The sequence below is a fragment of the Solanum tuberosum genome, unplaced genomic scaffold, assembly GCF_000226075.1.
Source record: "Solanum tuberosum cultivar DM 1-3 516 R44 unplaced genomic scaffold, SolTub_3.0 scf00346, whole genome shotgun sequence".
Lineage (NCBI taxonomy): Eukaryota > Viridiplantae > Streptophyta > Magnoliopsida > Solanales > Solanaceae > Solanum > Solanum tuberosum.
This window is the reverse complement of record NW_006239265.1, coordinates 33,455-51,076: the sequence shown is the minus strand read 5'-3', so window position 1 is coordinate 51,076 and position 17,622 is coordinate 33,455. Positions and strand designations below refer to the sequence as shown.

At 36.0% G+C, this 17,622-nt stretch overlaps 1 protein-coding gene and 1 long non-coding RNA gene across 2 annotated transcripts; both read left to right on the top strand.

The window, feature by feature from the left end:
• The first annotated feature begins 3,436 nt into the window (after positions 1-3,436).
• Positions 3,437-5,010, top strand: LOC107063354 (uncharacterized). The gene is made up of 3 exons (XR_001475238.1): positions 3,437-3,622; positions 4,149-4,220; positions 4,887-5,010. It is a non-coding gene; the product is annotated as an uncharacterized lncRNA (long non-coding RNA).
• Positions 5,011-13,780: 8,770 nt separating this feature from the next.
• Positions 13,781-14,828, top strand: LOC107063355 (uncharacterized). The gene is made up of 3 exons (XM_015315142.1): positions 13,781-14,119; positions 14,161-14,541; positions 14,613-14,828. The coding sequence occupies exons 1-3, from the start codon at positions 13,781-13,783 to the stop codon at positions 14,826-14,828; spliced, it is 936 nt and encodes a 311-aa protein (XP_015170628.1).
• Positions 14,829-17,622: the final 2,794 nt, after the last annotated feature.

Sequence of the window (17,622 nt, the reverse complement as noted above, 5' to 3'; positions counted from 1 at the left end):
ACTACTTCTATGACTTCCCCAACTACCAGTTCCGCAGTAGTGTGGAACTTTTACAAAAAAATGACACTTTTCCCAGTTTAGAACTAAGTTAGTGTCTTCACATCTAGCAAGTACTTTATCAAGACTTCGGAGACATACCTCAAAAGACTTCCCAAAGATGGAAAAATCATTCATGAACACCTCAACAAAATCTTCCACCATATCATGAAAAATGGCCATCATACACCTTTGAAAAGTCACCAGTGCATTGCAAAGTCCGAATGAAATGCGCTTGAAAGCATATGTGCCCTAAGGACAAGTGAACGTGGTCTTGTCCTGATCCTCAGGTACAATCAAGATCTGGTTGTAATCGGAATATCCATCTAAAAAACAATAGTACTCATGCCTTACTAGTCGGTCAAGCATTTGATCAATTAAGGGAATGGGGTAGTGATCTTTCCGGGTAGCATCATTTAGTTTTCGGTAATCCATGAAGATTCTCCACCCGGTCACTGTTCTAGTAGGAATCAACTCATTCTTTTCGTTCCTTACCACTGTCATACCTCCCTTCTTGGGAACACATTGTACCAAACTTACCCACTTACTATCAGAGATTGGGTACACAATTCTAGTATCTAGCCACTTTATTACTTCCTTTCTTACCACTTCTTTCATCACATGATTCAATCAACGTTGATGTTGTGCTTTGGGTTTGTGATCCTCTTCCATGTAAATTTTATGCATGCATAACGCCGGACTAATCCCATGAATATCAACCATCTCCCATCCAATTGGTTTCGCCTCCGCTTTAAGATCCTCAATGTCGCATCTACCTGTAAGTCAGACAGTTCTGCAGAAAGTATAACATATAAAGTTTCATTAGTACCCAAATAAGCATACCTTAGGTGTGCCGGCACAGTTTTTCGTTCCAACGTAGGGGCTTCTTCTATTGATAGCTTTGGTGGGGTCCCCAACTCGTGATCTAGTGACTCCACTTGATTCCTACAAGTGTCTACTAGTGCTAGATTTAAGCATGATTCAATCTCTTGAGCTTCAGTGTCTCTCTCTATCTCATGACCCGCTAACACTCTTTCTAAAGGATCTTCGGGCACAACTACTTGTGATTCTACTATGCGATCAACCACAGTAATATCAGACAACTCTTCATAAATAGAAGGTAATTTTAAAGCACGGTAAACATCAGTTACTTCAACCTTATCATGTGCCCTCATAGTTTGTTGACCAACTGCTACATCAATCAATGCCCGACCCATGGCCAAGAAAGGTCGTCCCAAAATGAATGGAACTTCAGAATCGGTTTCAAAGTCTAAGACCACAAAATCTACCGGAAAAAATCAATGAACCTACTTGCACTAACACACCTTCTACCACCCCCTCTGGCCTAGCAATGGATCTATCAGCGAGTTCGAGAATAACAGTGGTTCGTTTTGGACTACCTAACCCAAGCTTTGATAAAAAGATAAGGGCATCAAATTTATACTTGCCCCCAAATCACACAACCCCCAGGCATGAACACTTTGCTCAATTGTAATCTGCACAGTAAAACTACCCGGATCTTTTAACTTTTTGGGCAGTTTGTTTTGGATCCTTGAGCTGCACTCCTCAGTAAGTGCTACAGTTTCATATTCAGTGAGCCTCCTCTTGCTCGCCACAATGTCTTTCACCTATTTAGCATACTTCGGGATACCCTGCAAAATGTCAACCAAAGGTAGATTAATGTGAACCTGTTTAAGGAGAGAGAGATACTTACCGAAGCATTCATCTTTATTCTACTTTTTCAGCATTTGTGGAAATGGAGGTGGTAATTTCTTTTGAGGAACGGGTACCTTAACATTGGAGCTTTTTACTACCTCTTTCACCTATTCAAACATTTGTTCAACGATTTTTGAATTAACTTTGTCCAGCATGTCCGTACATTCCATAAGTGAATTCACATTGTGCGCCTCTTGTTTTGCATTCTCCACTTCATCGCCCCTACCAACATCACAAATAATAGAAGAATCATAATAGGGGTTCAGGGGAAGGGAATAAGATTTAGGACAACCATTCCAATGAATATATTGACGACCACATATATCACATAAAGTACATTCATCAACCAACCACGATTTATCCCAATCATCCATATCAATAAGTGCCAAAAAACTTGTTGCTCCCCAATATACACGCAAGTGTATGTGGTCGCGCATGTAAAGTAGATTCTTAAAGAAATGAGTTATCGTTCCCAAGGGACTTATGATCAACTTATATTCACCTAATTCTACAACTAAAAGTAAAAAGTAACCTTTCCAAGAGTTGATGATATATTGTTTATCTACTAATAATTATGCACTAATTGAAAATAACTAATTGTGAACGACTTTGATATAATGTTTCAAGCAAGATAAAAGCAATTCCAGGGTTGCAACATATAAAGAATATCATGCACCATATTATTGGCTTAGAACAAATTTCAGTTGTCAAGTTACTGATTTATAGGGTTGATGATATGATCCAGGTTATATGCCTCTCGTCGCCTACCCCAGTTAGCTATCTAACTACATCTTTGAGCGGGGATAAATAGACTCACTGGCGAGCATTTATATTTCATCTTATTTCGTAACCAAGCAAGGTGTTCGTCTGGGCATCACTTTTGAACACTAATCACTTCAATTTAATGGGTGGACCGAGCTTTCTATATGCTCTGGTCTATCTAACCTCTCCTCTCCCTATTTTAAGATTAGACAATATATTTATCTTATGGTGCGCAAGCATAAAATACTAAAACAAGAATATAGAAGTAACTTGTATTGACAACGTAAAATTAATTCAACAACCTCAAATAAGCAACAATCAATTCGTAGTTGCAGCTCCAGAACTAGGGCGTTTAGATACTCATGCTATTAGATAATAAGAAAATACAATAGTTCATGCAATTTCTGGAAAATAGAAGAGTTAACGGATTCAAAACCTAGTACAAACTTGAATTCTTGCTCTTGCACACTAAATCAAAAAGTCGACCCTCACAATGGAGCCCTAAGAGTCTATTTATAAAAGTTAGAAAAGTTGGAGTCAAATCCCACTACAATTAGGAATCCTATTTAATGATTTTTTAGATGGAAAAGTCGGCATTTCCTTGGTGTGTTGCGCCTGCCATCGCGCCACAGAGGCGCCTGCATTCTTGATGTAACACCCCTAAATACTAACCAAGAGTCGAATGTCGATTTACCATTGCTTAATTACTAGAATATGTTTTAGTCTCGTTTTGGGAACTTGAAGTGTTGTGAAAATTGCCAACTTGCTTAGCATAAATTCTTATCGTAATTTAAGGATTTGTGATGGGGTTTTAGGTAATAATCTAATTAGAATTATTTTTTAACTTTAAAAGGAGATGAGGGATATATATATAGGTGTATATGTATACATTTGGGCAGCACACAAATTTTTGGGCAGCACCTTGGAAGGACAGCTGCCCAAAGTGATAAACATCACTTGTTGACTATATATTTCACACTTCCTTGAGGTAATTCGTTTCTTCCAAGTCTAAGAGCATTAGAACCTTAGCTTAACAGGTTGTTCTTCAAGATCACAAGGGAAAACTTGGCCCTTTTTGGCTGGAATTCGGGAAAACACCTTTTGTTTGGTAAGTGACGAATTCTGCCTCTGAGCTGGCTAGTGTTTGGTATTTTATGCATATCTCTCGCTCTAGAACTTAGTTTACAGTGAGTAAATATGATTTGGAAAGCTAATTCATAGAGCTACAACTCCTATGTTTATGTCGAACTCTGATTCAGCTGTTATAGACTCGAAATATGAGACGCAAGATAGGACAAGTTCTGTCCAGATTTTGGAATTTCAAATTCGGTATGAACAGCTGTTAGTGTTTTGACTATATCTTGTTGTACAAAATACCTTTTGCGGTGATTCTTGTTGGTTTGCAACCCTAAGATATGTATCTACATATTTCATGAAGCCTATAAAGTCTAGTTTTTCTGTTTTCCATTTCAAATCTAAGTTGCGACATGAGGGACTAGGCTGGCCAGAATCACTGTTTTGGGAGTATTGTTGTGTTTGTGCAGGCTAATTTTACTTGTGATGATGATACTATTTTACATCAATATTATGGAGCTTATAGGGATTAAAGAATGTGTTTTAATTGTATTTTAAAGGTTGTATATACTCGTGAACAAGTTGAGGACCTTGATACATTGGTTGGGCTGTTTCTTGGCTAACGCACGGAGGTTTGTGTATAAACTTGTACCTGCACTATTTGAACTGCTGGTATATTTGAAGGTTCATATTGGTAGATTTGGTTACCTCTTGTCACTTTGCATTGTTGTGTTGGTATCCTTTGAGACGTTAACGACACTTGTGTAACTCGCCCACTTGTATGGATTGTTTGATCACCTAGCACTCTTGTTTGGACCTTGTCCTTCTTGTGGATGTGACTTTGTCACTCTTGGCATGCCTCTTGATTCGGATCAATTGCCATCTTGACTTTGGATTTTTAGTTCGTCTTAAGTATGGAAGTTGTCCATTTTAAGTACGAATTAGAAAGCCATTTTTAATATGGTTCTTGGTTCTCTTGATTATTGGGCTTTGACCCTTCTTGATACAGGGCGTCGACCCTTCTTGATACTTGCTTGTGCTTGGTGTGAAGACATGATGTACATATTGGGCGAGCCTTGTTATTGAATCTCTTGGAAAATGATGCTATGAGCGTTCTTGACATTTGGACCTCTAAATATCGAATTTGATACTCTTGATATATTATTTACTTGATTTATTTATTATGTTCGAGTATGTTGCCCATGACTTGAGAAAGTTTGCTTGTGAATTGGATGGCTCCGAAACTACAGTTTTACACCACTAAGCTATATGCTTAGCGATAGTTGTTTCTATCGTAGGGAATGGTCGAGAGGAGGCGTGAAGAAGGCCTTTGAAGATGGAAATTTTGAGAGCTTTAAGGAAGATCACATTTGCATTTAGGCATCTATATTTTGTATAAACCTTGGGACTTGTACATGATCTTTTTGTTGTATATTTACATGAAATTTCGATGACTAATGTGATCATGTCACCATGGGTTGTAAATTAAGTATGGCAATATGTTTTGTTCTTTTGGGGTGTGTAAGCCCAAGTATTGCAATATACTAAATTTAATATTTGCTTTGAATATTTGTGTGAAGCATGAACGGGCTAATTTCGGTACTTCGAAATGGGTAATATTCATATTATTTCATCCTTAAGTGTGAAGATAATATATGCATGAAAAGCTCATCGGCTATTTGCTTAAATTATTTTTGGGACGGTTTTTCCGTCATAAGTTGAAACACCGTGCCATATCAATTTTGACATCACATGAATGTTTAAATGTACAAGATGCACATCCTTATCTAAAATTTTTTCCTTTATGAACCTAATCCCTCTATTAGACTACAATCAATATGGCCATAGTAAGTCTCTTTTAATTGTCGCAAGTATTTAAGTAGTTTTCTTGCTTAGGTGGTCGTATCCTTTCGAAAGGGGTCGTTACACTTGAAGTCCTGGCGCGTCGCGTCCTGCAGCGCACCCAAAACATGTCCCAGTCCGGCATCCTCTGGCGCGTCGCACCCTAAACATGCCCCAGTCTGGCATTCTCTGGCGCGTCATGCCTCTCAGCGCGCCCAACACTGCTGATTTTTCCTTAGTCGTTTTCTTGCTCATTTTTTCTCCTTCTTTCTTCGCTCCAACTCCAATTTCATCGAGAGTTCCTGAAACATCTAATCATATGTGTGAGTACATAATCATCACAAGTTACACCAAAAATCAAGCTAACAATTAAAGATCATTCTTCAATTTAATCAATTCATGGGCAATATTGACAACTTAGGCATCAGGATTGACTTTTGCCTGCTACCTATTTGATTGGATGTTTGTTTGAAATCTTGTTCTCCACCCCATCTCCATATGAATGAAAAGTTATATTTTGCCCTTGATGTTAGGCTCCTGGGCAATAAAATATTTTTTGTTTAGAGCCAATAGAGTGAAATTTGTTGGATAAACAGTTACAATTTGAAAGAGTAAGTAATGGAATAAATTTATTATAAGAGATAGATGAAAAAAAAAGGAATAATGAGTATTTGAAAGTGAAATGAAGTATCAAAAAGGTGTTTCCATGAGGTGGGAATTTTTGGCCTATTTGATTTACTTTGTACTTATCTTTATATATATATATGTGTAAATTTCAATGTTTTGTAATTTGTGTGGAGCATTGTATTGTGTTTGGCATCTACTCTATTTTCTCAAACAGCCAGCAGTCTTGAGGAATTATTCTTGCTACCTTATGAGGGCCGGTGAAGGGATATCCTTAGAATGGTATGTTTTAACCCAAATACATATTAAGAATCTAGTGTCAGCGAGGAACTTGGAGCTTTTTATTCAATCTTATTGTCATCCTTATTTTTGGACTACCAGACTACCACAATTCTTATTAAGAATGTTGATTAGGGCTTTGCTCATTGTACTGCAATTAAAAACACATTTTTTTGTCTTATAAGTAGTTTATTGTTAATACACATTACTGGAGTGATAACCTATTCTAAGGTACTTAAGATTCAAGATGGTCTTCTCTTAGCTGCTGACATTGGAGGTTAGCTTCTATATCATAGATTTGGTCCCAATTAGTGCTCCTCTGTTTTTCTCTCTCAAGAAAGTATATGTTACATGGTTTCTTGACCAGAAAAAAAGGATAGAGCATTGAAAGACCCTCCTAAAGAAATTCTCTTATGACATTTTAATATCATCAGTTGTTAAATGCTCTCTCTGTCCCAAAATAGTATTAAATTGGATTAAATTTTTTTAAAATAAAAATTTAGATATTGAAAAACTATATAGGAAGTACTACAAGTTGTAATTGTTTTCATATTAATATGGTGAAAGAGTTCACATTAAAATGTTGGTCAAAGTTCATATAGTTTGACTCTCAAAAGAAAAATGTGACAAGTATTTGGGGACAGAGAAAGTAATAACTAATTTACTCATGGCAAGAAGTTGTAGTAGTGCAACGTTGGAAGGAAAGAGTTCTTTTTCCAAATTCTGAAATTTGGATTTAATAATGGCTGAAAATGTTACCTCCATAAACATGTTATTTAGAATATGGAGAATGGACAAGTGTTCTACTAGTGCATGATATTTGTTTTTCCAAATTGATCTTATACTTGTTGGCAGTATATGTTCTTTCCAGTGTGCCTCCGAAGGTTCTAAAATTCTTTATGTTGTTCTAGTCCATGTCAGAACATATGACTATGAGAGAGTAATTTGCGAAAACCCTTTTGGGGCTTCTAGTAGACATTATTCGCGTTCTATTTCATCTCACCTTTCTTCTTCTAATATCTTATTTTTTCCTTTGTTTTTTCTTGTTTCAATTAATAGGGGGGCATATATTACATTATGTCATTAAGTGAGTGTTGTTTAGTAACTCTTGACAGCCAAATTAATTTCTTTTACTAGTGAAGTACTTTCCCCAACTAATATTTGAGTTTGGCTCATTGTGCTTCCCTTTAATGATATCGTTGCAAGTTTTGTTTATTGCATTTGGGTATTATTGTAGAGTTGGGGAATTTGTATGATAACCCCAACTAATTTGCGAGTAAGACATAGTTGATTGATATCATAACTTGCACTTTACACTGTAAATAGCTATATCTACTAACTATGCAAATATTCGGCACAATGTTTTTTTTATATATGAGCTGATGCTTTATTGAATCTACACTATTTTTTCTTATTAAGTGTTATGTTTGCTTCATTTTTCTTCCTCTATTTTTACTTGAATTTGATGCACTTGAGCCTAGGGTCTTTCGAAAATAGACTCTCTACCTCCACGAGGTATTGGTAAAATTTGTGTACACTCTACCCTCTCTAGACCTCAGTCAATGGGTTTCACTAGGTATGTTGTTGTTGCTAGGTGATATTTGATGTTCTTGAAAAAATATTGACCAAAAACCCCTTGCGAGCGAAAGCAAGGGGTTTGCCTTCTGGGTCGAGCTCGTCGCACCAGGCTTGCCTAGTGCGGGTTACCTCTCCTATGTGGTTTGCGAGCTATTGCATAGGAGCGGGGGTTTACCCTGTGCGCACCCAAAGGGTAGCGGCTGCGGGTTTCCCTTGTCATCAAAAAAAAAAAACTCCAGGCCACTATTGCAGAACTTGGAGTGCAGGATCTAGTTAGCCTGGGTAATTTACATGTTCTTTTTTCTTTACTGAATATAAAATCTTTTCATAAATTAATTAAAGTTGAGGCACAAGCATATATGGGATATAATTGAATACAGTTCAAGAAAAAAATATTTGTGTATTAAACGTTTTTCGCATTTATGATGGTATTCTGAATTATTTTTTTTCTTTTTTAAGATGCAGATTCTATTGAAACCAAGAAAGCTCATGGAAAGAAAGAAAGGTCTTGCGAAATGAAGTAGTCTATGGAAAAAATTATATGAGACATGCAATTGGTAAAGGGAGGTGTGTAAATGCAGTTTCATCAACAAATCTATAAAGTTGGGAATAACATCTCAAAGTTCTGATTCGATCAAAACAAGTGAAGCTCATAAAATAGGAGAAAGACATAGTGGTTAAATTACATTGTATCATATTGTTTAACATACTCACATCTTTGTAATAAATTGACTACAATTGTGACAGAACATTTGTATTAGAATTGTCTTTTGATTAACAATAAAATCTATTTTTAACCACAAATTATATTTGTATTTTATCATAATTGTAATTGTAACTAATTATGATAATTTTTAGTGACAATTTTATTGTGTCAGTAAATTATTTGTTTTGGTGACAACATGATAGATTTTAACTACAAAATTATAAGTCACAAAATCGTCACTATTTTATACATTTGGGGACAAAATATCTTTTCGTATATAAAAGAACGTCTTTAGTGAAGAACTACTTTTGTTTGACTACGAAACACATATAACTTTAGAGACAATTGATGGTGCCACTAATTAAAGTAATGATTTAGTGACAAGTTACTTTTGTCGATATTAATAACCTTTTTAGTGACAAAAATACACTATTAACTACAAATTTTTATACTTTTTTTGACGAATGAGTTATTCATAAATACTATGCATTTCGTGACAAAAAATAAATTTTGTAGTTAATACAACTTTATTTGGTGACGAAACACTAAATTGTAACTATATACCTTTAGTGACTCAAGATTTAGGGATGAACAAGTGACGATATTTTCTTCATCATAAAAGATTTTTTGAGACGAAATATGTGTTTTAAGTGACAAAATGTTTCGTCATTGATAACTGAATTTGTTGTAGTGGTATTTGTGTTTCTCAATAGTGCTATATAACCATTGATAGGCTGGGTAATCTTCAATAACACTAACTTTCTTTTGATCTCATAGAACCATATCATAGAACCACTTTTCGATCTCATCTATGTGAATTACAAATCAACCTATTACCTTACATAAATCTTTCTTTCGAGTAGATTTATGCAATTAAAGATGAACCATAAACTCTCTGTCGAACAAGCCATATAAATCAAACTTAAATTGTACGCATTGAACTAATTATTCATTCAAATGATCTATTTCGAGCATCAATAATATGATTAAGTTTGCAACCTTAACCCATGAATTAACGTCATGCTAATTGCTCAAAGTAATGAATGTATAGCAATAAAATAGAGAAAAACACAATATTCACTACATTAAATCAACACCCAACCACATAATTGCACCCCTAGAGTTGGGATTTTAGCCACACATCATGATAGCAACCATGGATGAATCAACAACTTCGATTTCAACTCTCAATTACCCATTCAAGGGTGTATTTTAAAACCCAAAAACTAAGAATGTTTCTTCAAAGGTTAGAAAACTAATTCTCCAAAATCTCATACAAAAATATTATACAAACTATGAATCCATTTTCTCTCTCTTTCTTACTATTTATAGTTTGCCCAAAATTTGCCCAAGATTGCACCCGTGACTTATTGGTGACATTAGTCGGGCTCGCTTTACTCATACAACGGATTTTCATTTGATCTTGAGCTCGCCTTCTTTTGATTTAGGTTTCAAGGGTCTGAACCTTAGTTAGTGAACTCAATCGAGTCAGCCCTTCACATTCGGTGGATCCCCAATCACCACCTTGTTTGCCTTTGCAACTTTTATTTACACTCAGAAATTTTTCACTTTCGGCAATGAATTCCTATTTCTCCCATTCACTTTCGCAAATCACCATTAATGTCTTTAGTCCACCAACCTTCCTTGAGTCTTTTCAACTTTTAACACTATTAACTTGGGTGAGGTCAGGCCCTTTGGGCGATCCGCCCTTTTTGTTAGGCAACCCCAACTAGGAATTTCTACTCTTCAAATGCTTTTGGCCTCTTTTTTATCTGTTCATCCCTACCTTGTCCTTTAGCTTCCATTAACCGTAAAATATCAAAATATCTTTAGAATAGGACATCAATAGGCATTGATAATAGTAATTGTTGAACTTAAAAGTCCTCAAATGAGTGTAAATCTACAACTCATCAACAACCCCAACTTAAAATTTTTCTTGTCCTCAAGTAAATCAAGAACACAATTAGTTCTACAAGTGTGTCTACTATAGTTCCCAATGAGGGTTAACATGCAAGTGTCACGACAAGACTACAAATGAGCGTATGCAATGACTCAATCATGCTCAATAAACATTAAATGATGACTAATCGGCATCAATACAAGATCAAGCTCACTCATGCTCTCCAATAATGCAAAATCATGCTTCAACAAAAGCATTTAAGTGGACTCACATAAAAAGTGATTATGTAATCTTATAAAGCATATCAATAAAAAAAAGTTAGGAATCAATACAACTCTCACTCTCTAAAAGAAAAATACATGTAAGCTTCGTCCCATAGGTTTGTCCATATTTTCCAATCATCAGACAACCTAGTTTATGCAAGATCACATGGGATATTTTAGGCTTGTAACGGGGTTGAGGGTAAATGTATGGTCAATTTGGCTTAGTGACTTCACATTTTCAAAGCATTGTTGTACTCATTTTCACCTCTTCTCAAGTTCTTTTAATTCTTTTCACTGGGGAACTCAAACCTTAACTTTTCACAATATTTGTTAGATACCCCTTTTATTTCATCACACTTTCTTTTTTCATTTTAATTTTTAAGATTTTTCTCTATCCCTCCTTTTTTTTTTAGTGAGGGGCTCATTCTTTTTGTCACAAACCTAAAAGTTGAGTCTCACTTTTCTTTCTTCACCTTTTGCTTGACTTTCTTTCCTCCTTGCTTTCCACACCCCCAACTTAGGTGTTTGGCTTAAGTTGACTATTAAAAAAAAATCAATGCTTAGAAAAGGGTTTTATGGGTGAGGAAAGCTACGGATAATTTGGCTCAAGAGGTTTCAACAAGGTTGACAACAAATAGTTAAGTCTCAAATGGTGCCAAAATGGTTGTACACCTCATAAGGTAGTCATAAAAGGTATGAACATTTGGGTTCCCTCTCAAAATTTGTGCCAAAATGGTTGCACACCTGATAAGCTAATGGTTGATTTTAAGGTTCCCAAGCTTTGGTGAGTCCTCATGTTTTGAGGGTGAATTTTGATTGTTCTTAGTTCTTATTTTGTATACCAGTTTTGGACATGATGTATGGGCTAGGCAAAATTCTATTGTATTAGATGGCTATTGAGACAAAATGTTTTAGACTTCTGCTTTTCTGTATAAAACTATTGGACTTGAAATGTTGTTTTACTTCTATTGTTCTATTTCTCATGTTATGAATGCTAAAGGGTTTGTATGAGGTTCCTCGGGGTCCTATATACCATGTTACATCTTTGGGGTACCCCTGGGTTGTGACAAGAAATCAACTACTTCAACAACCAATTTTCTTAAAAGGCACTTCAAAAACCAACTATGTCAAAACCGATTGTCTTAAAAATCAACCACCAAAAACTAATTATATCAAAACCAACTATCTTAATAATCAACCACCAAAAACTAATTTTCTCAAACACCAACTGTTTCAATAATCAACCACCAAAAACCAACCATTTCAAAAACCAATTGTCTAAGAACCCACTTAAAAAACCAATTGTCTTAAAAAACCAATAATCACAAATGCCTTACTCATCAACATTGAGCTGCATAACAATACCCATCACGTCCATTGAATTTTGATCACTGCCTCCTTTTCCCTTGCTGCCAAGCCTTCTTCTACATTCTCTTTCAACTTATCCTTAATTTCTCATCTCGTATAAAAGTAACAACTTCCGTCAATTATTGTTTAAGGGATGCAACACGCTCACACAAACTATCATCTTTACAATTACTCGGTTTATTGTCTTGTCCACTCGAAACAGAATTGTCACAAGATTTGTTGGAATGGTTATTACCCAATATTTCATCCTCCTTGTTCTCTACTACTGAATTGAGGACAATGACACCTTTCAAATTGGCCTTTAAGGCATCAATGACTGTGTCCTTCACTTCATCCTTATATGGCTTTAATGTTGCCATATAACTTTGTTTTGTCTCACGGAGAGTAAGTGTGAGGTATGGGTGCACGATCTCCAATATATATATATATATAAATAGTACACAACATTTAATAATTTACAAATATTGCTAGATAATAATAAATAGATTTATACCTTTGTACTTAAATGAATCACCTTCGATAATATTATCTCTCTTTGTCGTGTGCAATCTAAGTAAACGAGAAATGGGCAGAGGAGAATCCAAGGACTTCTTGGCATACTTACCAAGATGAGGAAAAGCCTCATTTATCCAAACATGAAATTAATAAAAATAACAAATAAATAAACATAGACTATGAAATACTATATAAGTATATAAGAGTTTAATATAAATCAAGTACATAATTGTTAACAAATACTAGAAATGCCCAGGGGAAGCCATACAGAGCATACGATGCATTACCTCTTTCATTGTACACTTCACTCTACTTCTTCAAATTGATTTTGTTCTTCAAATACATCATTGTTAGATCAAAATACTCTTTCCCTCATGGATAACTCTTGAAGAAATCTAAATCATCCACTATCTTAATGTGGTTTGAATCCACAATCTTAGATCGATCATGGGTAAGCAACATCGAGTGGACGAAACAAACTAAAGATCACTTTAACTTCCACTCCTTATTCAATCTGGTACCCTTAATCAAACTCAGCAACTTTGTAGCAGTAATGTTCTTACTATTGGTCACTTTATAATGAAATTTCTCAGCTTTCTAAAGTACTTCTGTCATTTTTGCATCACGGGGGTATGCATGAGCAATTCAGCCACGTAATCAATGCAAATTCTCTTCAGCCAAAACAAGAAGGCTTATCACTCACACAGAACCACATCTCATGCATTTTCTTTTTGTTAGACAATTGACATTTTTTCCAGCTTATTATTTTTACTGTTTTTTACTTTTTTCAGTTTAGTGCTTCCTATTTTCTAGTTAGACTTAGTCAACTTTAGTTGCTCAACTTTCTAAAGTTAGTGGCCTCTTTAATGGCTATTAGTGGCCCCTTTTATGGTTGTTAGTGGCACATGCTCTTATTTAGTTTTAACATCTTCTTTGTAAGTGGCTACTAGATAGGAAATGGTTAGGTTTTTTCTTGTATAAATTCAGATCTTATGCAAATTAATACATAGCTAGAATTTCATAAGTTCACTCTATTTTTATTCTTCAAATCAATTTCTTGAGTATTTTTGTTCTAACAGTGGTATCAGAGCCTCTAGTTGATCTTACAGGACCAAAAAGTTGTAACCTACAACACAAATGACATCCAACAACCTACCTTTAAATCCACCATTCACTTTCACCGGTGAAAATTACCAAATTTGGTCTGTGAAGATGCAAGCTTTTATGGACGCATATGAACTTTGGGAAACTGTGACGGAAGATAAACCACTTACTGCTCTACCAGCAAATCCTACCTTAGCTCAAATCAAATCCAACAACAAAGAGAAGGCAAAGAAATCTAAAGCCAAGTTGCTTATGCAGAATGCTATGGCAGATTCTGTGTTTTACAGAATCATGGCTTGCAAAATAGCAAAAGAGGCTTGGGATAGGTTGAAAGAAGAATATCAAGGCAGCGATAGAACACGTCAAATGCAAGTGTTGAACTTGAAAGAGAGTTCGAGTGCTTGAATATGCAGGACGATGAAACAATCAGTAAGTATGCTGATCGAATCTCCTTAATTGTTAATAACATTAGACTTCTTGGTGAAGAATTTACAGACAAACGAATTGTGGAGAAAGTTCTTGTGACTCTTCCTGAGAGGTTTGAATCTAAGATTTCCTCTCTTGAAGAATCCATGGACCTGGGAAAACTTTCATTAGGTGAACTAATGAGTTATCTTCAAGCACAAGAGCAAAGGAGGACTATGAGAAGGGACAAGTTCACTGAAGGATCTTTCTCTGTACAAAAACAAATATTTGGTAAAGGAAAGCAACAGGTCAACCAAAAGAATAAGGGCAAGCATGATGGAGGAAATAATAGTGGAGATGTGAAGCAGAATTCCCTCTATGCAAACATTGTAAAAGAACTACACATCTGGAGAAGTACTGTTGGATGAGATTCGATGCTATATGGGGCAACTGTAAGCAGATGGGGCACATATCCAAGGTCTGCAAATCAAGAGCAAAGGCCTCTGGTGCTTTGCAAGCACAGGTAGCAGAAGCTGTAGATGCACATGAGGAGCAACTCTTTGCGGTTTCATACTTTTCAATCAATGAATCCTCTGATTCATGGCTTCTTGATAGTGGTTGCACACATCACTTGTGCAATGATGCTGAAATGTTCAAATTCCTCGATGATACATAAAAATCTAAAGTAAAAGTGGGAAACAGTGAGGCAGTAGAAGTCAAAGGCAGAGGTACAGTGTCTATCTCAACAATATCAGGTATCAAAACTATTCCTGATGTTTTGTACACACCTGATATGAGTCAAAATTTGTTGAGTGTTGGACAAATGCTTGAAAATAATTATTCTCTGCATTTTAAGAATCGTGAATGTGTTGTTTCTGACCCTTCTGGAGTAGAATTATTTTATGTCAAGATGAGCAACAGAATGTTTTCAGTTGATTGGGAGAAAATAACTGAGGAGGCATACACTATTACTTCACAAACATGTACAAACCTATAGCACAAAAAGTTGGTCACTTCAATCTGAGAAGCATCGCAGAGATGAAAAAGAAGGAGCTAGTGGAAAATATGCCTGAATTTCTTTCTAATGCTCAAGTTTGTGAAACTTGCCAAGAGGGAAAGCAAACAAAATTGCCATTTCAAGAAAATCAAGTATGGAGAGCTAACCAGAACTTCACCTCATTCATACGGATGTTTGCGGCCCAATGAAAACAGAATCATTGAGTGGTAACAAATACTTTCTCCTCTTTATTGATGACTACACCAGAATGTGTTGGGTTTATTTCATTAGACTGAAGAGTGAAGTCTTTGATGTTTTTAAACAATTTAAAGCTTTAGTAGAAAATCAATGTAATCTTAGTATTAAGGCTTTAAGGTCTGACAATGGAGGAGAATATACTTCTTCTCAGTTTGTGGAGTTTTGGTAATAGCACAGGTATTGAATGCCAATTGACATTACCATACACTCCACAACAAAATGCCGTGTCTGAAAGGAAGAACATGACAGTAATGGAGATGGCCAGATGTCTTTTGCTCGAAATAAAGATCCCACATCAGTTTTGGGCGGAGCTAGTCAATACCTCTATATATTTGCTAAACAAATTGCTTACTAAGGCCTTGCAGGACATGACTCCATATGAAGCTTGGTGTGGGAACAAACCATCAGTACACCATCTTAGAATCTTTGGGTGTATATGTTATTATCAAGTTCCAGAAACAAAAAGGACTAAGCTGGACAACAAGGCTCATAAAGGCATATTTATGGGCTATAGTTCATCCAAAGGTTACAGGATTTTATGTTTGAAATCAGAAAAACTAATTCTCAGCCGAGAAGTGAAGTTTGATCAAGCAGCTGGTTGGGATTGGAAAAATCAGAAGACCTCTTCTTCTGGTTTATTTTCAAAAGAGCAGCCTCAACTTTCAAAAGATGAACTAGTGGATGATGTACCAGTGAGGGGAACTCGATCCTTAACAGATGTCTATCAACAGTGTAACTTGGTTACCTCTGAACCAACAAGCTATGCTGAAGCACAAGACTCTCAGGCATGGATGAGAGCTATGCAAGATGAACTAGACATGATCAAGAAGAACGGAACCTGGCAGCTTGTTGACAGACCTAGAAATCGCAAGGTGATTGGTGTAAAATGGATTTTCAAGACAAAATTCAATTGTGATGGAACAATTTGCAAATATAAGGCTAGATTGGTGGTGAAGGGATACGCACAACAATATGGTGTGGAATACCAGGAAACATTTGCTCTTGTAGCAAGGTATGACACAATCAAGCTTATTCTTGCATTTGCATCTCATAGTTCCTGGCAGATTCATCAACTTGATGTCAAATCGACCTTTTTGAATGGTTTGCTTGCTGAAGAGATCTATGTAGAGCAACCTGATGGTTTCTCAATTCTTGGAAAAGAGGATCAAGTTTATCTCTTAACGAAGGCCTTGTATGGCCTAAAACAAGCTCCAATGGCATGGTATGAGAGGATGGACAATCATCTCATCCAACTTGGCTTTAGTAGAAGTCAAAAGTGAAGCTACTCTGTATGTGAAAGTCATTGCAGGTGAATCCTTAATTGTCTCAATTAATGTGGATGACATGCTTGTGACAGGAATCAAAATTGAACTAATCCAAAGGTTCAAGGATGAAATGGAGAAAATCTATGAAATGACTGATCTTGGAGTCATGGCGTACTTTCTTGGCATGGAAGTGTTGCAATCCAGTGATGGAATTTTCATATGCCAGCAAAAATACATTTCGGATATTCTAAATAGTTTCAAAATGCAAGACTGCAAACCTGTGAGTACTCCAATCTCTACTGGTGTGAAGCTCTGCAAGGATGAGGATTCCGAAAAAGTGGATTATAGTATGTATAGAAGCTTAATTGACAATCTTCTATATCTAACCGTAGGCAGACCTGACATTCTATTTGTTGTAAGTTTGCTCTCTAGGTTCATGCATTCGCCTAGAGACACACACTTCACAGCGGCTAAAAGAGTGTTAATGTATATTAAAGGAACCAGCAAGTTTGGAACCTTTTTCCCAACATCTGCCGAAGTAACTATGAACCTAATCGGGTACTCTGATAGTGATTGGGGTGGCGGAGTTGATGATTCCAGAAGCACCTCTGGATATCTTTTTGTTTGGGGACAAGTTGTTTTAGTTGGAGCTCTAGGAAACAAGAAACTACAGCTCAATCAACAGCAGAAACTGAGTACATAGCTGATGCATCTGCTGTGAATCAAGTTATCTGGCTAAGGAAGATGTTGAAGGACTTGGGCCATGAACAAACAAAAGCTACCAAGATCATGTGTGACAACAGTTCAGCAGTTTCAATCTCAACAAATCCAGTGTTTTATGGTCGAACTAAACATATCAAAATCAAGTTTCATTTTATTAGAGAAGTCCAACAATCTAATGAAGTGTTACTTGTTCATTATTCAACTGAGAACCAGCTAGCTGACATTTT